Here is a 25,814-nt window from a genome sequence, read left to right on the forward strand (position 1 = left end):
CCCTTGATATTATTTTCCTTTCAACAAATCATGGGCAGTAGTTTCCCTTGTTCCATACAGAGGCCGATGTCCAGATTAACTGCCTCTTTCCGACATTAATGGTCTTCTTTATCCCTCGGAGCATTTCATGTCCTGCCAATCAATTCTACAATAACACCAGCACAAAAGGCTCTAGTGTATCTACAGCGAATTAATCTTAAGCGGTAATGGTAAAAGTAAGATAAAGTATTGGGTCTCCTCGAAAAGAAGCAGTTTATTCTTACAGATTCGGGCCGTTTTTGAATTAAATAAAAAATAATACTCGAACCAACATGGCCAGGACTTAAAAAAAAATCTACCATCACTTTCTCAGCATAAATACTTTTACTCACCATTTTTTATACTCATTTTATTCATTGTATTATTAATAATAATAAAAATAGATGGCGATTGAATTGAAGGAACTGTATCACTTAAAGGGAGTTACCACTACTCCAGTCAGGTTTGGGAGTGCTAAGAGAGGCTCAACAGTCGGTTCTCTTAGACACAGCACGTGTAGTGCGAAAGGTTTTTAATATTTGAAAATAAATAAATAAATAAAATATGAAAGTGATTGGACTTTTAGGTCCCCCACCTCAGATACTCCACAAGGAAAAATAATAATCTTTATTTATTATGGGATTGATCCCATTAGAATAATCTACAGGCGGCAAAATTAGGCGTTAAACATGAAATTACAAAATAGAGATGAAATTACAAAATTACATAAATATATCTTCTTCTTTATTATCTTAAAGTTCTCCAGTCCATTAAATAATTTAATTTACTAATATTTTGTTTCTCATTAAGGATTAAATCAAATAATTAGACAAAACACAATGCCAAAACACAATGCATAAAATAGTCTTGAAGTGGGAACAGTTACAGGGGATATATATTTTTTTCATTGTATAGGTTTCTTAAAAATTTTCCTACTGTTTAAAACTGTGTAAAAACAAATTCATATCACCTCGCTGTATCATGAAAAAGATACTTGTACCTTAACATGTATCATGTATTTGTTATAGCCTTAGGGCAAACCAGTGCCTGAGAGGCATATTTCTGAGCTTACCTTTAAAGGATGTTCCAAGATCTTTGAGACGTGGTTAAGGAGTGCAATGAAGCCTTTGAATGTTTACGAGCTGTTTTCCGGCATAATCGAAGTATATGCTTTGTAGATCTAAAGCTGTGGAAAGGCTCAAGTCAAAACAGGCGTAAAGTGATAAGCTATGCGTAAATTCTCTCTTCATGTACTATATAACTTTTCCTTGTTCAGATTTTAAATCCTGAATATCTCTGTATGTTTTAAATATGTTCTACTTACCTATTTACCGTACATCGTTAAATTGAATTGCTTGCTATGATTTCTAGTTTCAGAAAGAATTAAAACCCTTAATTTTAATTTCATAGAGTTTTAAAAAAAAAATTAATATTTTCTGCATTCACAACAAAATTCATATAAATAATATCATTAGTCTATATTATATCGGAAAATTAGTGGCCGTAAGTATATTTTTATTCATTTTCAAATCAATATAAATACAGTACTACCAACTAGACTTTTCACCTATTTAATGAAACGCTGAAAATATCATAGAACTAATCGCTCTGCCTTAAAACTAATTTTTTGAGTTTTATAAATATCAATTATAATATTATTAATTAATTATGAACAACTTTATTATAGTTGTTTATATTTTAGTGGGATTCATTTTTAATTATTAAATTTCGATCTAAATGACTGAGGAAAAATCCTTTGGACTAATATATTAAATAAATAATATATGTTTTTACTTTATTTATGATTGTTCTATTATATACATACAAAGACCGCTTAATAGTGAAACACATTAATTCAAAATTTTCTAGTTCCGTGTTATTTGATTTTTCCAAAGAAGCTCCAGAGAATTTATTAATATCAATATAATAAAAATCTGGTTATAAAATGTACAATCACTATTTCTATGACATTAAAAAAAACAATTTTTTATCATCAAATATCTCAAAAATTCAATTTTCTATTTAGTATATTTCACTTGTAAACCAACGATATATTCTTGTTAAGATGTTGAAGCCTTAAGAAAAAAATAAAATTGTATAAAAGAAGAGCTTGGAAAAAATGTAATACTTAAATACTTCGAGGAGTTTTACTTATTAAAAAATATTAATTTAATAATGAGACTGGAGTGGGGGGAAGGGTGTGAGGGTGGGGGAGGTTTAATAGAAAAAAGTTTAAGAACGGCCAAAGGAAAGGGCCGAAAAATGTGGAAAATATATAAGTGCATAGAATATATTTTTATTATTTCATAGTTTTATTTTAAAGTGGGCTTAATGTGTTGTTTTTTTTAGAGAGAATTCTTTCCTCAATCATTTTTATTTATATTTAATAATTAATAATTCATTAATATATACAATAAATATTAATTGTAAATATATTATATTTATTCTGCAAATATTACTAAAATCATTTTGCCTTGTAATGAAGGTTGCAGTTATTCCATTTACAGTTTGGGTTATAGTTAACCCATCAATTCATTCCTCTGTGAATGTTCACTACGAGAATTACTATCAGTGTTCAACCTTTCTCGATAGTTAAACTAATCGTAGATGCTTTTGGAATGTTCTGGCGATTCGGGTTAAACACTGGGATTCTATATAAGGCCTGACTATTATCCCAAACAGGAGCCTAGGCCTTGCGGTTTAGGAATTTCATTAGCAGAGCGGGACCCTGTGATGGAGCAGCCATATATAATGCCTGAGATAAATCCACTAAGCGGTCTACTCTTCTCTCATCAGTGTCACTAATGTGTCCATCCGCTGTCCGCGTCACTTATTTACTATAACATTTCCATAGAATATTATATTATCCGCAACACTGCTACCGAGATTATCCCTTTATTTAAAATAACCTAGACATATTTTTTTTAATTAAATTTTCCTTCTAAAGAATATTTCAAAATTGATAATATTAGTACATTAATCGTGAAATTTGAAGTGAGTGTTTACTCATAATGGATTAGATTAAGAACGAATCGATGAAAAGGTTGCCAATGCTTAGTCGATAGATAAAGTAGGAGAAGTTGATGTAGATTTAGATGGAAGATTTATATCAGGGCTGGTGTTGTAAATTTAGATTTATATCTAATCACTATGCCATGTCTTTCAAGAGTAAATATAATTTAGATAATATTATTATTTACTAACGCCTCTACAATACAGTGATCGAAATTTAATCTCATAATTACTCATTTTAAACTCTGAAATTTTCATTTTTAATTAATTTCACATTATTACAGTCATCTTTATTAAGTTTCGGACCGCCAGTCCATCTTCAGCATTTTGTCTAAAGATAGCTTAAGATAGTGTTGTTCACCACTTATTAATTATTTTCATGTATATAATCTATTCATTTAAAGTTTATTAATTTTTTCACCTTATTGATATGTCCATATTTAATACATTTTGCAATTTAAGTTTAAAATATTTTTTTTTTTTTTTTATGATCGGACATCCACTGTATATCTTCATATTTATTTGGCTAGCCTATTATATATGTTTTGTTATATGTAATTGTTATAGTTTACGGTATTGTTAATATTTTATTTATTTAAGGTAATTTACAACTGTAAAAAATAATAAATACAATAAGTAAATATGTGGAATGATTCATTTACACTTTAAAATCTTGGGAACGAACCACCCATTGGTGGTACTTCAAGCATTAATTTTAATTAGAAGGTCCCGTGGCAATCTTCTTTTCAGACGTCTCAGAGGATTATCAGAGATGTTAAAGATAAGAGAGTAAGAATTAATGGGTTAGGATGGGAAAGAAATTTGGATTGTTAATATTTAAAAAAAATAGCCTATCTGTCATAATAATAACATTTATTAATAATTTCTATCCTTCACAATTTTCGTATTTTACTACCAATAAATTATCACGACATTTTTTCTGTTCTTGTATTTTTTCTTTCACTACATGCTCTTCACATTAATTTTTTTTAACTATTTGTTTAATCGCACTTTTTTGTTTTAAAACCATTTTTTTATAACATTTCTGTTTTAAATTTTATCACCTTTCTGCTATATTTAAACCATATTTATTATTTTTAATTGGTCATTACTTATTTATATATCATTCAATTTCTCAGTAAAATAATAAACTTTAAATGTAATATATTATATACATGGAAATTATTAATAGACAATGAATAACACTATACGTTATTTCTGGAGTAAATCCCTGAATAAGGACGAACGGTACGGAACGTCGTAATTAAAAATGTATTATTAATGTGAAATCAATTAAAAATGTTTGAAGTATGGAGGTACATCACTAATACAGAAGAAAAAATCAGAATTATTATGATAAAAATAGTGCCTTCAAAAAAGAAAATTACTTAGAAATACCAAATGAATTTCATAACTTATAAGTCAGAACTTACAAGCAGTTAATTTTGTTCATTACATAATAATCCTATGTACTGAAAGATACCGGTGGATAAGTTGTGAGTTTAGGAGTGTAATTTTATTAGTTTTATTTAAATCCCCAATGTTGATCTCTAGCAATAGTTTGTAATCAAATTATTTTTCAGTACAGCTTTTATAATAGAAAGGGATTCATAGTTGCTATCCAATAGCCCGTCCCTTCCCTGCACTACTTATGCTGCAACAACGTGACCAATAATGTCATGTGTGGCTCCCAGGCCCGCATGTGTTAATGTTGAGGCATTTATTCGAATTCCGAACCGCCCCGCTGTGGGGAGCTAGATTAACAAACGTAAATCATTTCTATCAGTTGAATCCAGCCCCATTTCCTAGCAGCTGCCTTATTGCCCTGTCTTCACTAGGTAATTACCAGTGTAATTAGATCTTGCTGTTAATAGCACCAGTATACTTTAAGCAGCTATTTTTTTTTTTTTTTTTTTTATCAGAAAAGATCAGTATAGTACGTTGTGGTATAATTACAAGACCATATGTGTTCATAATTAAAATAAAAATTGCTTTGCCTATACATTTTAACAATCAAATTTTTTGATTCCATACTGCAAATTAATGAACAGAATTTGTTATAATTTGTTTCTCAAATTGTTTTCTTTTGAAACTTCAACTAAATTTCAGATTTTGGGTGTATTCTTTGCACTTTTATCTATTGTTACTAAATAACTATAAATACATTTATAGTGTAATAATCCAGATAAATTTAATTCATATACCTAAAATCAATGAAGCTTGTCATATTTTTTTCTTAAATTCGGTATAATTTGTTACAATTTGGGATCATAATGAGAACTGCACGACCATTGCTTTCTCAGATAAAACAATAAATCTTTTTTTAAAAAATATATTAAAAACAAATGTAAAACAAATTATCTCTTATTTTGTGAATCGGTTAAAAAGTTGTTAAGTTTTTTGGGGAGGCTCCTGCAGAATGAATTTGAAGATAATTTAATTAGTATTCATTTTAGCACAGAAGATAATTTTTAATTATAACGATTCTTAAAAAAATTGAATGGTCATCAAATAATTATTAAATTCTAACAATTTGGAATATAATATAATTATATTCAAAACTTAAAATACTGTCCAAGCACTAATTATTATATTGTAATACAATGTACATGGAATAAATATATTCTTCTTAACCTATTCAACTGGTTCACTTTTTATACGTATTTATTCATATTTTTTTTTAAACATAAATTAATAATTATAACTGGAATTTATAATAATTTTTCCCTCATATTTTAATTTTAAGTATTTTTTGGGTATCTGTCATTTATAAAGAACCATCGAGACTAAGCATTGTTCCATTATGGGCTAAAAAAATAAACCTAATAAAATTTATATTGGAAGATAGTTGATTGGAGGAACATAACAATATACTGAAGTATACGTGTTAAACATTTTTATAATGTTGTTATTATTTGCTTTTATATAGTTTATAAACATAACAATTATTTTTAAATGTTTTTATTTTAATGTTCTGTTAGTTCTAAAATGTTTGTATTTTGTTTTTTCTTTTAGCCTTGACGAATCCTTGCAAAGTTTGGCGAAACGTTGGTTAACAATAAATAGTTTTCTTTTACTATTTTGATACCTTTATTGACCGCCACCCGGACTATTTTGCTCAGATCTAATAAAATTTACTTCAAATTTATTCTGCCTTTCTGTTCTGTAAAAGAATATTTCCCAAATTATCATGCCTTATTTTCAGTTTATTCAATTTCAGGCGCTTTTTAAATATTGCTCGATTTAACTATCATAAAGTTTCCTCTTCCCGTTTTAAACTATTATTTCAAAAGTGATATAGGACCTGTGCTTCCTGGGGGTCTTAGTGGGGCGGGCCTCTACGGGAAGGGTTGCCTTTTTTTGTGTTATGATCTCCTCTTGTGAGATTGTGACATGTCGTACTTCGACCAACCTACTCGCTATAATAGACTGTTTGGAAAGTCAGATAAGTATGGCTACCATGGAGGGCGGGAGTGGGGGGGTTTCACGCCGTTTTTCAATTATAGGCAATTTTGTAAATATTGCTCGATTTAACTATGTTAAGGTCTTCTCTTCTCGTTTTAAGCAAACATTTTATTGTCATGATATAGTTGCTCCCTGGGAGTCTTTAGGGGAAAATGTTTCCATTTTAATTTTCCTGTTAATTCTAAAATGTATGTGTCTAGTTCTTTCTTTTAACCCTGACGAAGCCTTGCTAAGTGTGGCAAAATGTTGGTTGACAATAAATAGTTTTCTTTTACTATTTTGATACCTTTATTGACTGCCACGCGGAGTATTTTCCTCAAATCTAATCAAATTTATTCAGCTTTTCTGTTCTATAAAACGATATTTCCCAAATTATGAGGCAATTACGGTTTTTTTTTTACTTTTAGGGGAAAATGATCAACTTATTTTAGAGTATAATGGTATTACGGAACTTATTTTTGTCTCAAATTGGAACTAATTATACCTACTTTAAAAATGGAAATCACAAACAGTTCTGGCAAACGCATAGTTATTAGTTATTAGGCATAATTGAAAAAAAAAGTACAATGCTTTCTCTGAAAACCCAAAATATTATTCCAGGTGCAACGAAAACAATTATTATTTTGTAATACTTATTGATGTTTATAAATTTCATAGAAGTAATCATAATTTTACCTCTAATTATATTAATATCTAGAACTCAGACTCAATTATTGACAAATATTGAAACTTTTTTTTTTTCACAGAATCAATAATATTTCGTCGTGGGCCTATGGCACGCAATGAGTTTAGTTCTGGATAATTTGAAAAACGTACAATTATTATAACTTATTCTACGCAATTACGTATATAGAGATTACATACTTTTCTTTTACATATGCTATCTACGAAGCAAGAAGATGAATTTACCAACAATGGTTTATTATATAATACTATCGTGATGAGAAACAATTGCTCCGATTATCCAGTTATATCCAGCCAGCGGAGAGCCAACCAACTGACAGGAGGATACTATCTGCATTGGACCAGGGCTAGCGCTGCGGGCAGAGATAGCTAACCGCAACCTCCAACTTCATGAGGTCACATGACTTCCTCATCTCTCTGCTACAAGTGTCTGTCTCTGTCTTCAGAATGGATGATATTTTGGATTACACTTTCAGAGTTTGCTAACATTCTGTCTGCAATACCAGGATTTAAACTACTTTTTTTATTTAGAAAATAAATAGTTTTTTAAAACTCAATTAAAATTAGTAGATACATTTCATTTCATGCATTAAATATCGGTTAAATATCTGTTTAATATTATATTAAAAATCTGAGAATTTTTAGGACATCTTGGTTATTTGGCTCTGCTCCATATTAGCCTAAGAAACGTTGAATGAAGAATACACGGAATGTATTTCCTAAGATGAATTTAACCAAAAATGTGGATGTTCATTTTCCTTTTCAAATAGATGACCAATAGTGGCAGTAGTAAAGAATAGTAAAAAAAATACTAAATGCCGCCGTTTCGTCTTCTGGACTACAAAGAATTAGAGAGAGTAAGGATGAATATCTGAAAAGTATATAAATTAATCTATACAAATATTAAAATAAAAACAACACAAATAACTATAAATGAAAAAAAAAAAACTAACGTGGAAATGGTATAAAATAAACATTCAAAACAAATCAAAGAAGTATAATAAATTTTAATATATTAAAAACGATGCACACAAATGGAATAAATAGAAGAAATAAAGAAGAGAAACATGGAATAATAACATATAAGACAAAGGTGAGATAAATTATTGGCATAGAGCTAAACATAACAACGGAAAACATCCTTATATATGTAATATGACTCTGAATAATACGAAACAAATCAACTCAAAAAAATCATTTCAAGACAATTGAATATACAACAATTCTCAAAGTAATTAGGAATAGAAAATAGAACTAAAAAATAAAATAATACATGAAAAGAGCTGAGAGATATAGATTAAGAATGGTATCTTATATAAATTATTGTTTTTAAATATTTTTGGTAGATTATTAGTTGTTCCTTTATAATGAAGGAAGATTATCCGACTTTTTTTGAACCTCAAACGGGGAACATTTTCATTCATGAAATTATTTTTATTAGAGAAAAAAAGAACTAATAGTTTACAGGGATAGGGTCTACGTAGATAAGAACGGATTCAGAGGTTAATCTGTTTTTATGAGGTGGTATATTGCTTATGATATAGGTTTCATCAAAACAAAAGGGATGATTTAGCTACACAGCATACGAAGGTAGTTTTATTTTTGTGGAAAATTTCGCCAATATTGGAAGGTTTTTATACACTTTTTTTTGTTTCGAAAATTGAACTCTCGTAAACCCGGAACAGTAATAAAACAATGCTGAAGTATAAAAGCGTTTTATGCACTCAAAGAACCTCATTATCATAATGCGGGATGTGATTTATATATTTTTTACAGTCAATTAAAGCCGGCGAAGTTCTCACGTAAAATTAGCGCTTACAAGGCAAAGCTTTCAAGCGGCTGGCTTTAGAAAAGGCAGTCAACAACTCACGAACCTATGCTAATGAACGTCTTTCCTACACGTACGGGTCGCCGCACTGCTTTAGCCCGACCGTTTTAAACCGCCATTCGCTATCCCTTGTCGAGTAATTACGGACTACCAACAAGTTCCTTAATGGCGGGAAATTCCTTAATCAACACGTGCCTCCCGAGTGCCAAGTTTTCCGAATCTATTTTCCAACCTAACAAAACTAATTAAGTGCTAACAGTGTGTAGTTACGGTCGGGAGTAGCTGTTTTCCTAACATTCGAGTTAAATGAGTTACATGTTACTGTGGCTTTTATACAATAAATTCTATATCGGCTTTACGAAAATTCATTATAGTAGAGTTGCAATATTTCGTATCTCGGTAATTCGTACTTATTCTTGTCTTCCCAAAAATTTAACCGTCTTATGATTCGAATTCACGAATAAAAATTTAGTTAAGCCGTCATACTTTTAAGAGAGAAAGAACACAATGAGTGAGAAGATATCATTTTCACTTATTTCGGTTTTTTTAAACTTTGCTTTTTCTATTCCAACGGTCTCCTTCGTCAAATGTGATTTTTTTTCCAATATTAACGACGAATAATTGTTGTTGTTGTTTGTTGCTTAAAGGCGTAAAACCCTCTGGTCATCAACGCCTATGGCATGATAAAAGTAAAAAAAAAAAAATAAATAAAAAATAGAAAAATAATTTTTAAAAAAATAAAATAAAAAACATAAAAATCGAAGAGGAGTTATAATTTATAAAGAAGGCGATGTGCTTTTAAAAATTCAAATACTCGTGTAATTTTAGCTTCCTCGTCTGCCAGAGTTTCGGATAAATTTGGGGTCAGTCCTATCCTGTTTATTGTTGGCAAATAGTGAGTACACTCTTCAAAAATATGTCTAATCGTAAGAATGGACTGACAATATTTGCACGTTGGAGGTGGCAGTTTTCTGATCAGGTGAGAGTGCGTGAGGAGAGTATGACCTATTCTCAAGCGGGCCAGAGCAACCTCCTCCCTGCGGCTGTTGCGGTAGGATGTCGACCATGGTTTTATTACGACGAATAATTTTACATTTTAATTATAATCGAGTCTTACGCCAGTAAATCATCTCTCAGCTATGTTAATGTTGTTTTTCTTGCCTACACAAGCTATAAGCAGTAGCATCTATAACGGTATAATTTGTTAATTGTGCAATTATTATTTGACATATTACATTTAGGAAGGAGTGAAGTAAGGCATAGAAAAAAGTTAGTAAAAAAAAATTATAGCACAATCATAAAAAAAAGAATTTTGAGCTTATACATTTACGAAGATGGAACAATTATCAACAATTGATTAGCATTTAGATAATTTTGAACTTCTTTATATATGAAATCGCCTTTCTAAAAATGAAGTTGGCCATTTTGACGATGGCTTAGTAGTCCTCAATGAGAGGGTTACATATCACAAGGAAATATTGGATCCATTTACAGACGTTGGTGAAACCTTTATTAAGTCTTTTGTGTAGCACTTAAGAAGACAATGCAGTTTTTGCTCCAATGAGAGAAACAATAAATATTTTTGTATACTGAATACTTTTATTACCATATTTGTATCAAATATGATTCTACTTTCAAAAAAACACTATTTCAAAAAGTTAAATTTTTTTCAAAATATTTATCCTAGGTTAGAGAAAATTAGATTAAATAGGATTCTTGATAACCCAAGGTAGCTACTGCTATCTCGATCCATACGAAGCATACCCTACTGTTATCGACTGCTAACAGGCTGCTACAAGAAGGCAGGTAATACTCTTCAGTATATAGAAAGGGCGATAAGAAGACAAGAGGTATGGTAAAGTTACAGCCATCCATCAGCCTTATGCAGAGGAAAGTTGTGAAAGGGCGGAGGGCAATCCATCCAGGGATTAGGAAGGTAGGGCGCTTTTTATCCGGACGAGGAGGGAACAAAGATCGGTTAATAAGGGCTGCATCAATCAACGCTAATAGATTTCGGATCCCTCCGTCTCTCCAATTGAATAAATTTATCTTGCCCTGCCATTTCCATATCGGGTCTATCCTATTCCGCAGATGGCCCTCCGGATTGCTGTTTTTTTTTCTGATTGCTTTCTTTATAAACAGGACAATAGCTCCCTCATTCATCATTGTTTGATAAAAAATAATAAGATCTTGGAATAAATGCTCTTCGAATTAGGCTTCTGACGTCTGCTGTTATCTGGTGAAATTGAGGATTCTTGAAATGAACAAAGTAGGTTGCAGTAATATGAAATACTAGCATTCCCGTCGCGTCTTCACTCGCTCTCATAAATAAAGAACTACAAGAATAAGAACCTGTGTTGAGAATTAAGTAATTACAATTGACTGCAATCATTAATTACAATTATTTTGTTTAGACTAGTAATTGTAATTTCGGACCATCATCATAATTGAAGTAGTTCATCAAGTATTTGAAATTACTAATCAATATTGTAATTTCATTTCTGCAGTTTCAAATTACAACAACAGAAGAGTAATGTATTTTATACTGTGAAGTAATATTAATATTGACCTACAAATTGTTATAATAAAATGTTAGTTACGTCTCTTGTTATTACATTAATATTATTACATTTATTGAATTTTCTAAATATATTATACTTTTTTAAAGATAATAATCAAAATATATTATTATAGTAATCAGGTAAATGTAATTGAACTAATCCATGTGGTTCTACTACGTAATGCTGAATTTCTAATAAGATATATGATCAATGTTTGGGTGAATAAAATATTTATTTTGTAATTATAGCAGTATTTATAACAAAGTTTTATTAAAAGGATTTAGTGAATGACATAAATTCTTCCTTATTAAAAAACAATAGTTTATTTAATATCATCAGCAACGTTTCGGGAGATTTCCCCCATCTTCAGGCTGTTGTAACATAGTCATGCTGTAGAACAATTCGTAGATTTTGCAAGAATTTTGTATTAATATTATTCATATGGTCTTCATTCATAACCATATTGTTTTTCTAAATTTAATTATCCTTTAAATAAAAAAAAAAGTTTTATTAATATTTTTAATCAGGATTATACTTTTTACTTGTTTATATATTTAAATCCTGTAAATATAAACAGTAACCTGTTTATTGAAACCTGTATATTTAAAAAATACAAAAAACTTTGAAGGTTATAAAACGTTGGCCATTAATAAATAATTGGTTCTATTTATTATATATATATTACAGTAACTCTGGCCATCTCCTAATTCTCATAATATCAATCATTTGTAAATAATAAAAATTATAAATATTCACTATTAACCATAACTTTTATTTATGTTCCGTTCTAACTTATATTTTTCAAGAATACAATTCTTCTTATTGTTACAGCAGTGAGCTCCATGGGGCCTTCGATGGACCATTCCGGCTGCATAATGGTTGAAGACGCCAAAGTCGTTGCACAAGATGAGCCTTCCAGGGACTCTACAATATCCCAGCCTCCGACAGAAGGTAAGTTGTGGAAATGCTCTTATGCGTAGATATATAACTTATTCAATTACTATTGGATTTAATTTATTAGAAGACATTTATTTATCTTGACCAAATCTGTTTAACCCAATCCTTGAATATACTGAAAAAATATTTTGCGATAAAAGTTGCTAATATATTTGTACATGCAGTAATATCTCACTCTCTGCTTTTGTTCACGGAATCATATAAACCATAAACTGAATCAATAAACTATACCTAGGTTATTTTAAATAAGTGATATTTACATGGCTGAATGTATTTATGCAAAGTAGGCGTCCTATTCTACTGTATCGGAATTTTTTATAAATTACGAGAATGTAATAATATAAATTCGAGATTGATGTCATCGTATAATTAAAAGCAATAAAGATGTCTCGTCACAATTTTATTTTTTATATCGATATAATCATCTCTTACTTCGTAAATCTTTCGAGAAGTTTCAAGAAAATAGCTTCAATTTTTGTAATAGCTTTTTTATATATAATACATAATCCTTCAATTATTGAGGGATATTAATACATGCTGCTACAATCCAGGACAATTAGCTTGAGGTATTTCCATTCCTATATAAAGAAGAAAAAATAGTGAAGAAGAAAATTTTAATTATAAAACCTAAAGATAATAATAAAGAAATATTACAGATGAAAAGAAAAATAAAGAACATGATTATAGTACTGACAAGGATTTACTATGTATCACAGTTTAAGCACAGATATGTTATTTTTAAAATGTAGATATCCTGCAAAAGTATATACAAGAAATAAATCAAAGAAAATACCTGCAAAGCAGCCAGTCACCTATGAATGATTTCCTATCTCTAGGAATATCATGCTATTCCTATTTCCTATTCCTTTGTGGCATTGCCGCTATGTGAGTATTTCCCCTTGAGGTCCACGCTGTCCGGTATAAGTAATACGATATTTCCTGAGCTTTGAGAGTCCCGAGGACTGCAGAGCAATATTTGTAATATAAGGGCGCAATGAAAATCCTCAAAGGGAAGCGGGGAAAACTAATTTCTATTCAGGTGGGGTCGCTATTCCTGTTATTCGTTTACCCTGAGCCATCTTCACTATTTCCAATCTTACCCGCCCCCTCACTTGATTGCTTTGAGTTTTCAACTGTATTCTTTTTCTTTTAATGTTTAAAGAAATATTGAAGCCAATATCAGATATACTTTTATACATTTTTTTTTCTTAAATTACTTTCTTAATAAACAGCGATACAAACAATAAGTAGTTCCCACCGAACCCACTTCACCGACTTTTCCCATTTCCACCGAGCCAGGAAAATGGGTAGAACGTGGGGGGGGGGGGAGAGGGATTTTATTAAAACCATATCTGAGACGGGTCGAACAGGAGTAGCTGGAAGTTTGACTGGACCACATTCGCCCCGCAGGAAGTTGGTCTCGCTATTTAAACTACTTCAGGATCCAGCTTTGTATTGTTCGGTATCTTCGCGGGGAGCTTTAATTTCGCTCCACGGATTCGCCTGTCAGTAACTTCTCTCTACCGCTCTGATAATTTATATTTAAAGCTAATGTTTAGAGATAGCACATCCCTTATTCTCTTGGTCAAATTCAAAAGGTGGAATGCCATATGTTGTTTTTTTTTTTTTTTTATGTACTCTCAAAAATACATATACTTTATAGATATTTCGTATATGAATGTGTAAATACACACATGTATTTCCTTAGTTTTTATTTTATTTATAAATTATTTACGTGAAATCTTTCTTTTAAAAATGATTTATTTATTATCAGATTAGGTATCTGATGGGAGATGAGTTCGACTTTAATCAATAAATTATTTTTTGAGTATTCCACAAAGTAAATATTAACAAACTGAATGTTAACTTATATTATAAAAAATACAAAGTATAAAACGTTTTAATTTTCTTAACTCTTACGGATTTGAATCCTTTTTTACTAATCTGATGTTAATTTTAAAAATAGGTGAACATTTTCTAATTAATCGACATTATAATTTTGAAATTATAATTCCTTAACTTCAGAGGAGGTGGTTAAATATTTTAGTGGTTTTCTGAGAGAACTGAAATTCAACAATTTTCACAGTTTGAAATAGGTACTTAAATTTAAATCTAAGATATCCGAACTCTTGGGGGTTTCAAATTATAGGAAAGAAAGCAGGCAAATATTTTACCCCTTCCTTGCCATTGCAACCCTCCTACCTTTATTATAATGAAAAATGTGAGTATGCCAGGAGAGCTACTCATTATTTTTATTCTTTAGAGTAGGTTATAACTAAATGATTGATCATAAATCCAGCAGAAGCGAATGTGGTGAGTGTTGGAGAACAAAAGTTACGCACGTTATTAGAGTTAACGACAAACCCCTTAAACTAGTTGAACGTATGAATATCGCTGTGCACGTATTTGGCCAAATTCAAATTTCATTTGTTCACTGTAGTTTGTCTTCACCCTTCACAGCGCTGCTGAAAACTAATATTGTGGTTAGAAACGTCGCCATAGAAACGTTGCAATCATTAAATAGTTAAAAACTATATTTCTTCTCATCCTGATTCATGGACCCTGACATCATTGGCTAAATCAATCAGGTTCCTCCTAAAGACTGAAGGAACGACAAATAGAGATTATGTCGAATCTTGGTGTTATTAAGCCCACCAGTAAAGTGATATTATCGAAGTACAGAATTGTTTTAAACAATTCATATATATTCTTACATTTTTACTCCCTTTAGCAGAAATTCAAACGTTGCTGACCGTACATCAGTAGCTATTCCTGAAAAACAATCCGACTGCATCATATTGTTTCTTCCCTGCAATGAGAATACAGATGGATCACTCAGGTGTATCAAAAGGAACATTCGTATGGGGGCTTTGTGACGTTCTATAACCACATGACTTTGTCATCTATACTATCGGCCGACCACCATAACACACAAGACTCCTTGCGACCTTAGGTTTATCGACTGCCTTCTCCTATTAGGATTCCGCTCAGCGCCTTCTAGATAATGACTCCCCGATTCCCGCCTGTGTCCCTTTGGAAATTCCTTGGCTGGAACACGAAGGAAAAGCTTTCTAGGGGCTGCTTTAATTAAAAACCGGCAATGGCCGACCCTGTGTCGCTCTACACAAATGGTCGGGGTAAATGAGTTTTAAAAGAGCTACCCACTCAGAATGACATTAGTTGCTAATTCTCTTTCTCTTTCCCTTATTTTATCAATAGGGTCTCTTTTTTTTTTTTTTAACTGGCGCTATATATCTCTATTAACGTTTACTCTAATAATTACTTGAATTAAAGAGAAAATCATTGTTAATAAGTGTGCAATTAAATAAAAATTTTCATTATAAAAATACGTTATTAGAAACCTGGAAAACTTTCTAAAATGACTATAGAACCCTGTTACATAATAAAGTTCAAACTAATAGCATTAGTCTTTTTTATTTTTTGTTATTTCCCCCTACCTGGTTATGTTTGAAATAAGGGGAGGGAAGATGATGATCGGTAACCACTCTATTCTAACCAGTGTGGGAAGGTCGACTATCTTAATAATACAAAACAGACGTCCGCAATATGAAAAAATATATATACTTGTATTTATGAAGTACTATTAGCTTTCCTTATGAAACAGTATCAGGTAGATCCCATTAACTCAATGAATTTAATCTATTAAAAATATATTTGTAAACATATTGAAATTCACATTTAACAGTATTTGTGTTGCTTTTTAATTAGTCTGAATTGAATTAAAGAAATGTATCAGAAAGAATACAATGCTTGTTGATAAAATAAGGAAAACTGAAACTCAAGCTACCCTGAAAATCACTTGAGTATTATTCTATCTGTACGAAAGACCAAACTTTCCTTATTGTTTCGTTTCAACCATAAAACCCCGTAATGTAATACAATCATATATCAACTGTCTGAGATAGAACAGCGTATAACTAGTGCAAACAGAACCTTCTCTCTGTCAAGAATCCTGCCAAACTCTCTGATACAATCTGGAATCTAATAGTCATCCAAGAAAGCAGAATCGAGAGATGTGTAAGGAAAATCCTCCGTATAATCGCTGGAGCAATCCAGGATCAGAGTCTTAACGCATGCAGGAAATCTAGTAACTACTTGCAGAGATTGGTTTGTCATGTTTGTATGAAGACAAGGAGGTTGGGAGATGGGTTGGGACTATGGGTTGCCACTACATGTTCAGCTGCGAAGACGGAAACAGCAGAACATGTAGTGGTAGACTGCACTGCCATGGATGGACACAGAGACAGGTTATCAAGAAAAATCAGGATCTTCACCCTCGCCGAGAACTATCTTCTTCTTTCTATATGAAGAAGAGAACGGCCAATGATCTACAACGTAGGAAGAGCCAACCGAAAAAAAATGTACATATAATATAATGTAATATAATATTATAAGGCGGATAGTAGCCCTATTTATAATTTACAAGTCTTGTAGGAACTGAAATTAAGTTAAATTGGGACATACGCCAGGTAGAAACATCAGATTATATTTATGAATTTCCATTTTATAGAAGAGGGATGTAGAAACTGATAAAATCATATCCTTTTAAAAAATACTAACTCTCATGGTTGAATTATACATTTGATAAGTATTCAAAGTCTGATTAGAAAATCCTAGTAAAATGGTAAAAAGTATTAAAAATAAAATTAACTGCACAAAGTACTACCGTTAAAAATAACCGATAAAATGTTATCAGTCGACAGCATTATTAAACATTAGTAAAAGTGTTTTCGAAGTTAGTATCATGAAATACATTCTGTGAGAAAAAGGATTTATGTTTTAAATTATCATCTTTTAAGGCAGGAGTTTTCTGATCCTTTTTTCATAGGATATAGAGTCCTTTTTTTCCTTCTATTTTCTTTGTTTTGTTTTCTTCTTCCATCTATAAAGCTATCCTTTTGTTTTGCAGTATTTTTCTTGATGAATATTACAGAGGGGAAAGATTTTTGAAGTCAAAGAATCGAGATTATGGAAGTTTAATTCTACTATTTCACCCTTTACGGTGTTTTCAAAGAGAGAATATGGTATTGGCAATACTTTATACCATTTAACATTGGAAAAACTAATAATGATTTTTTTTTTATCATAGCTTTAGTTTAAAAATTAATTTACGAAAGTGGTTCATCCATTTTTTTTATTACTTTGTTTCGTCTCAATTGTTATATATACTTTTTAAAATTTATTTTTGATATCTTTAACGATTTGATGTGAAACATTACCATAAAATAAATAATTATATTATAATTATTAAATAGTTCGTTTACTATTTTTTACCGACCGCCACTCGGACTATCTTCCTATAAAGATTGTTCCAGTTCCATTTTTTTTTCATGTTTAACTAATTATAATTTATATAATAAAGGCTGATAAAGTCATATTAAAAAAAAATCATTACTTTACTGAATATTAATTAAATTTAATCTAATAAGTTCTCTTTAATCTTGCCCTAACAATGGGATAAATAAATCTAATAAAGGGACTTATATAATTTTCATTACGAGTTAATCAAACAGGTGAAAGGACTTAATAAAAGTCTTTTACGAAAGAGAATCTTAATTCTGGGATTCTGGGCATTATATTCCGGGTAGTACCGAGGTGGGGGGATTTCCTTTATTAAGGATTTACGGTTGTAAGGCTTGGAAGGACGAGGCACCGTTCGGAATAGAAACGTTTCGGAAATAAGTACCTTATTCAAAATTATTTATTATTAAAATCTTTTAATAAGCGCACGATAACAATCAATTTAGTCAGTGATTTTGAAGAATAAGAGAATTAGAAAAGAGGACATGTAGATCTATGTTACTTTATTCTTACAATTGATAAAACTATATTCATATCACAATGCTCGAATTAGAAGCTAATTAAGATATTTTTTTTTCAATCTTGAATTATGGTATAAATTAGATTATATATTAAATTAGATTATATATCATTTATTTTTTATTTACTGATCTTACCAGCCTTGACCAGATTTTTCTAGGATAAATATGTATTATTACATATAGTACATATATTATAAGTTCCCATTGAATATGTTATAATTTATGTTACTCACCATTTCGTGTTCCGACATGTTTATTAAAGGGACTATGAGTCCAACATGGGATTGTACCAACAACTGATCCTATAAATTATGCACATTATTTTCTCTGACATTCCTGTTTTCCATTCTCCGGTCCTTTTCACAGAGTGCGTTATTCATTTATTACGAATAATTTGAAACTGGTACTCCAGTGTGAGGCAAAATGACTCTTCTCCCTTTTCCATCTGCAGAGAAAATATGGAAAAATCCTTTGCCGGGTTTTGAAAGCCATTTTCCTGAAACGAATTTTAATGTCGTAGCGAGCCCGGATGAAAAACAAAACATTAATGAAAGAGAGAACGAAGTAAGGACTGATATAAAAGCTCTCAAAGACTGATTCGGAAGATGCTCATTATAGGAACAGCCGCTTCCCTCGGGCTCTGATTAGTCGTCCTTTGGCTTCTGTAATCTCCTCCTCTTTTTATCAAAATTATATCTCTAAAGTCGCCACATCAAACGCAGGGTCTGTTTGAAATGTCTTCTTTTCGATGGAAGGGACATTAACTTATTGCTTTCTAATCAGCCCCGTGCTCTTTATTATATCACAAAATAAATGCTACAAAACTAGGATTACTACCAGTTATATTTAAACATTTTAATGACATCTCTTCCTTATTGACTGTGTTTACCGCCTACATACTCTGTCTACATATGGTATTGACTACGATATGATTCCTCTCAGAAAAATAAGTTTTTTTTTCATGCGTTAGGTATTTTGTTAACAGAAAGTGATAACTAATAAATTATTAATTATGATAATTTTACTAAAATTATTTAATTTTTTTTAAGTTAAAAAATGCCGTTGTTCAATTGTAGGTACTTTTTAAATATTTCTCGATTTAACTATCTCAAAGTCTTCTCTTCCCGTTTTAAGCTAATATTTCAAAAGTCTTATATGACCTTTGCTCCCTGGGGGTCTTAGTGGGGCGGGCCCCTACGGGGAGGATTGCCTTTTTTTGTGTTATGATCTCCTCTTATGAGATTGTGACATGTCGTACTTCGACCAACCTACTCGCTATAATAGACTATTTGAAAAGTCAGATAAGTAAGGCTACCACGGAGGGCGGGAGTGGAGGGTTTCACGCCGTTTTTTAATTATAGGAACTTTTTAAATATTGCTGGATTTAACTATGTTAAAGTCTTCTCTTCTCGTTTTAAGCAAATATTTTAATGTCATGATATAGTTTCTCCCTGAGGGTCTTTTGGGGAAAAGTGTTTGCATTAGACCACATTGGTGACCCAGTACTAGATCTATCGGCAGATTAAATGGTGATACCACAGAGCTAAATACATCGAATTCGGAAACAAAAGCCGCAGATAGATCTCGAGCAAGCTGGTCAGACCAATGAATTGCCATCAACCAGTGTACCTTGCCTAATAGAGTAATTGTTCAGTTTTGAAAGGGAAAAAAAAACACAAAATCAGAATAATTTTTTATCATTCAAACATTTTTTTTTCATTAAAAAACACTCACAGTGGAATCGAGAAAAATCAAGCAAAAATTCTAAAAATTACTGTATGATAAACTTAAACTAATTTTTGTTAAAATCAAAATAATGACATGGCAATTGATAATTATTGTATTTGGTTTATTATTCTTATCAATTAAGATTTAAAAATACCTGGTGCTAGTACACATATAATTTAAATCATTCAAAATAGGACATTTTATTTATATATATATATTTTTTTAAGAAGGTTTTTAATTTTTTTAAGCTGCATCATTACAGCCAATTAGTGGCATTATAAGTACCTTTATTTGGAATGTTTTATTTTTCTAAGAACAACCTGTCAGCTTGATATCAGTGGATACGACGTTATTAGAAGTCTTTTGAAGATGTATTTATCCGCTAATGTTTTGAACATTATTTAAAAATGAATAAAAAAATATTTATCAAGTGTAACGAAAACATCTCATGTGATAAATGTGAATTCAAAATACTTTTCGTGTAAATTCCGGCTACAAATTTACAAATTCATTACTTTTTGGTGACCAGGAATAATGATATAACGGAAAAAAATCCAAAAGTAGTTTCAGTTTAAATTCATAGAAATTTTTTTTTATTATTATTTTCGTCAACAAATATCCGAAATTTGATTAAAACTTAACGATGGAAAAGGTTGCATGATAATTTAAGAGAAACATTGTATTTTATTGTCTGTTTTCAATTCGATGAATCGATTGCTTACTTCACATTAGTACCAAGTATAGAAATGTACTTTTTTCCTGATTTTAGGAAAAAATACAATAAAACATTCTCTCTTTTAGGAAAATTAAAACTTTTTAATCATTTTAGCAGATTTACATTTTATGCCTAAATTCGTTCAGTAAAAAATAATTGAAAAGTTGTATTTTTCCCAAAGAGAGAATCTTTATTTGTATTTTTCCTAAAGTGGTAATGTACTTAGCAATAGTGTGAAGTAAGCTGTCGATATGAACCTATTTGAATTGAATTGAAAGTTTTATATTTCCAGTACACATATGACTATTCGTTCATATACATTAAATTTGAATCCTCTCGAATTGCTATAATGTCACTAAGCCATCTTGAATCCGCTCCCCCCCCCTCCGAAAGTTTTGGGTGTTTACTACCTTTGGAATTCGGTAAACTTGCCAATAAAAAAAAAAATCTTAAACAAGGGACTGGTAGAATTAATAGAACGAAATTAAATGTTTAATGTCAGTCAAGTAAGGTTGAAAACAAAACTCATCAGAAAGTTAAGAAGTTGTTATGCTAAGAAAGAAACAAGTTAAAGAAGGGGTAGTCAAACTTGAATAATAAAACTGAAGAAAGCAGGACTGAATATAATTATTAAGTTTTATGGAGATGTGTTGGGCCACCTTCGGAATTTTAACTTTTTGCCCCGTTTAGTTGTAGGGCAATTTAATTCTTCTTTACGTAAATATTCTTAAAACTAACTTTTGAGCTCGCAAATAGTTTTAAAAATTTCTAAGCATGTTGTAATGTTGTTGAGAGTTTTTATAGTTTATTTCACTCACTTTTTGTATTTTATCATGGAGAGCTTATTTGCATATTTAACCGCATTCTATTTTACTGGTGAACAGTAAAAATTAAACATTCTTTAGCAAATACTCAACCGTTTAAGATTAGATGATGGATTCATTGTTTAATCTCTCATAACCTGTGCAAAAGAGAACCCAAGTTAGTAGCAGAGAGATTAAAATTTAAGCGATAGATGATACACAACAAACGTAAACTAAAGTTACTGTAGCTGTTATTTATTGCAACTGAAATGCTATGTTAATTTATCACTACAAAACGGTAAAAACAGATTTTGTGGGTAAAGGATTAGTTTTCGTATAATTATATAAAACACCATTTAGAAACAGAGAATCTCAAGTCATAAATGACACACCGACCGATTTTAATTTCTCTCCGAATCCAAGGAATTAACCTGATTATTTTAAGAAATAAAGTCCGTTGTTTTGCAGGCAATGTTTATTAAAGAACACATATTAATAATTTTTTTTTTGTTGCAGCTGAGTCGGTGCCCACTAGCACAGCGGTCAGCGGGCCTAGCCCTAGCCCAACTTCCGGCCAAGAGGTTCCGCTGGCCACGCTCGAGATCCCAGAGCTGGGTGTGCCCCACATCTTCACCATCCCACCCTCACAGTTCTGGGTTTCGGAGTTTCGAAACAAACAACCGGCCTTCATCAGGTTTAACATCAGCCTTCCATGGGGTGCTAACTTTGCAGTTTATGGCAGGAGGAACGTGGCACCGAGTATAACACAGTACGACTTCGTTGAGTTCGTCAAAGGAGGCCGGGTTGATCATAGGTGAGCTTAACATTCTTTAAGGAACTATTTATTATTGCATGTTATACAATATGTCCATTTCATATTATTATAAATTATATAAAATTCTTTATAACTTTCAGATTGAAGAGATCAGCGATACTCCCGCAGCAGCCCCCAGGGCCTCAGCCTACTGGCATTAAGACCTATGACTTCGAGGTCAGCAGGCCGAAGAGGTCGGCCTCAATGCTAGTCAACGTCACGCTCCTCCAATACCTGGATGCAGGCAGATGGTTCCTCTCAATCTACAACGACGACCTACGCCCTCACGAAGTGACCCTACTTGTCGAAGAGGCCGAAGGTATATCCACTGCCTGTCCCAACGACTGTTCTGGGCACGGGTCTTGTTATCTCGGCAAGTGTGACTGCGTCGATGGCTATGAAGGGATTGACTGCGCTAAAAGTACGTCTTGAAATAGTTCCCCCATACAAATTATTTCGTACATGATTTCTTTATTTAATTTTTATAAAACAAAACTATGATTGTTTATATTTATTTCTAAAAATAATAATTGCTAAAAAGTCTACTACAACCAAATATGCTATAATTAATCTTTTTTATACGTAGGTGTGTGCCCAGTCCTGTGTTCGAACCATGGTAAGTACGGAGGTGGACTGTGCCACTGCGAGGAAGGATGGAAGGGCCCGGAATGTGACGTGCCGGAGTCGGATTGCCACGGAGACTGCTCCGGCCACGGTTCCTGCATCCACGGAGTGTGCTCATGCAGGCCTGGATGGACGGGACCCGCCTGTCAGCACGGTGAGTACTTCATGGCTATTGTTGTCATACCCCTATTGTTCGCATTGCCACTACCAAGTGCTATACTCAATTGAAGCAAGTGATTCACGCACACACATACAGTGCCGTTCTAAACCTTTTCAGCCGCTTTCAATACAACTCATATGTTCTGAAAATGACGTGGGTATAGAAAAAGAAAATCATTGAATCTGCCAGTATGAAAATTGTTCAATAATGTCATTTTTATTAAATCTGCCATACAATTGATTCAATTGAAATCTAGCGAAATTTGCCTATGGTCCAATATTTTTTGTAGCCTAATAGAAGTGCAAAATTAATTTCATTGGTTAATATTATATATAATAATATATTAATATTAATTGAATTGATTCCGCAACTAGTCAAATATATATATTCGATATATACCTAAGTAAGTATTTATAACCACAAATATATTTATTCTCTTAATAATAACTATAATTTTTTATTTATATCAAAAAATACCTTTTTATTTTAAATTAAACTTTTCTGAAAATGAAATTATTTTTAAGCCACTTACAGTGTACAGGGTTTTAGCCTTAATACACTTTAATCTAACTCATACAATAAATTTATTCTCATTAAAAAAATGCGTTATTCCAGAAATGCTTTTAAAAACTGGTTTTGATAGATTTTACAGTACGTAAAATGCTTTTTACCATTACTCTGATTACGAGCGCAATATTTTAATTCGGGACCAAGGTATCGCTGGTTAAGAGGCAGGCTGGTTCGAGTTTTACAAAAGAAAATTTATTTTCATGTTGTAATAATAACAGTACTATTATGCAATTATGAACCATGCTTTTTCTGACTACAGCATTTGTAGTGTTGTCTTCCAAGTTTCATTATGATACTAATTTATTACATCAATAAAACTACAGCTCATCTTCTTTCTTCGCATAATTAAATTTTCTCACTACTACAGGTTACTTCTGTAGATGATTTACCACTTCACACTATATAAAGATTTTTTGTTTCTTACCCTGTTAATGTTCATTAGATTTTTATTCCGTCAATCACCGTAAGTTCACAGTTCAGGTTTTCCTGTGGTAAAAACAAATACATGTTCTGTATCTTTGAGACCTTTTAGTTTGAATAAAGATGTTCTGTTGATAGTGTAAATGCATTAACTAATCAACTTTGCGAACGATTTTTTAAAAATAGATTTGCCCTGATTATTGCATAGAACTAATTAAGTAAGTGTTGTTCTGCTATACTTCGTAACTTAAGGAATGAAGTTGTGTGTTCTTTCCATTCAGGTTGTCTGTCTTAAACGAATGAGGATTGAATATGGAAAGATTTTCCTAATGAAATATCTTTTATCTCGAAAGTATTATATTTTCAATTCGCTTAACTTAGAGACATTTTTTCGTCTGTTGACCTTACGTCTACGTAAGGCAATATGTGGTATAACCAAATATGTAAAATTAATACAAATATGTAAAAACGTTGGTTTTTGTAGTATTAAATTGCATTAAGGTTTCATAGATTTTATAGGTATGAAGTTTCTGCTATACTTTATAACTTACCAATGGAGTTGTGTGTTCTTTCCAATCAGGTTGCGTTGTATTAAATCTATTTTAATGTAATAAATTTTCTAAAAAATTGTATATTAAATTGTTATCATCACCATCACAATCATTCTATCCTCTTTACCGCTTGCGCAGTGTGGGGTTACAATTTACGGAGTCCGGACCAGAACATCTCCCTTCTCCTACTCCAGTCCATATCCCGCCTCATTAACACTCTCCTCAGGAAATGCATGGCCTTCTTCCCTCCACGCGAGATTCATATGTCTTTCTGGTAGTTCTTTCCTGTCCATCCGAAGGAGGTGACCGAACCACCTTAGGGTGTGCCCGCCTATGATGTTCTCAACCTGTTTGACGCCGAGGTTAGCACGAATGGTACTGTTCCGTACTCTATCTCGTCGTGTCCTTCCTTCCACCTTACGAAGGTATCGCATCTTCATGGGTTGGATTCGGCTCTTGTGATTCGAGGTGAAGGTCCACGATTCGGAAGAGTTGTGAAGAATAGGGAGGAACGTCGATTTATAGATCATTCTTTTAGTTTTTCTAGTCTGCTCCCTTTTAGTCAGGAGACCCCTTCGAAGCAAACTTAATATTCTTCTAGCTGCACCGATTCTTTGAGAAAATTCCTCATCAATGTAGCCGCTTTCGTTGAGATGAGCATCTAGATATTCGAAATCCTGGACCTGCTCTAGTCTTTCTCCGTTCGCTGTGATCACCATCATTATACCTATTAAATTATATTAAGGTATTAAGATTCTGCTATACTTTATAACTTAGCTATGGAATTGTGCGTTGTTGTATTGATTTTCTATTTTAAACTAAATAAAGATTGAATATTGAAACATTTTCCAAACGAAGTTACTTATAACTATAGAGTCAAACTCTCCAATCCCACATCACCACCCTTGAAGAATGGTGCCAAAACTGGAGGATTAAAATTAATTCCAATAAATCCCACCAAATCACATTTACCCTTCGTCGTAAACCCATGACCTCTTGCCCTACAGTATCCTTTAATAATACCCCACTTATTCCTGTCGAACAGATCCGTTACTTAGGAC

The 25,814-nt window shown here is 31.7% G+C and overlaps 1 protein-coding gene across 3 annotated transcripts in view; it reads left to right on the forward strand.

Annotated features, from left to right (window-relative positions):
- Window positions 1-25,814, forward strand: part of Ten-a (tenascin accessory) — a gene marked incomplete at its 5' end in the record, with an annotated part of 236,476 nt that overhangs the window by 153,020 nt on the left and 57,642 nt on the right. For 2 of the 3 annotated variants that reach the window (XM_014435458.3, XM_014435460.3), the window contains 4 exon segments: window positions 12,400-12,519; window positions 22,131-22,428; window positions 22,530-22,849; window positions 23,015-23,206. In XM_014435458.3, coding sequence (XP_014290944.3) covers window positions 12,400-12,519; window positions 22,131-22,428; window positions 22,530-22,849; window positions 23,015-23,206 — 930 coding nt within the window. 3 annotated transcript variants of the gene reach the window in all.

This window comes from Halyomorpha halys, unplaced genomic scaffold (assembly GCF_000696795.3).
Source record: "Halyomorpha halys isolate HHAL.00 unplaced genomic scaffold, Hhal_1.1 Scaffold1587.1, whole genome shotgun sequence".
Taxonomy (NCBI): Eukaryota; Metazoa; Arthropoda; class Insecta; order Hemiptera; family Pentatomidae; genus Halyomorpha; species Halyomorpha halys.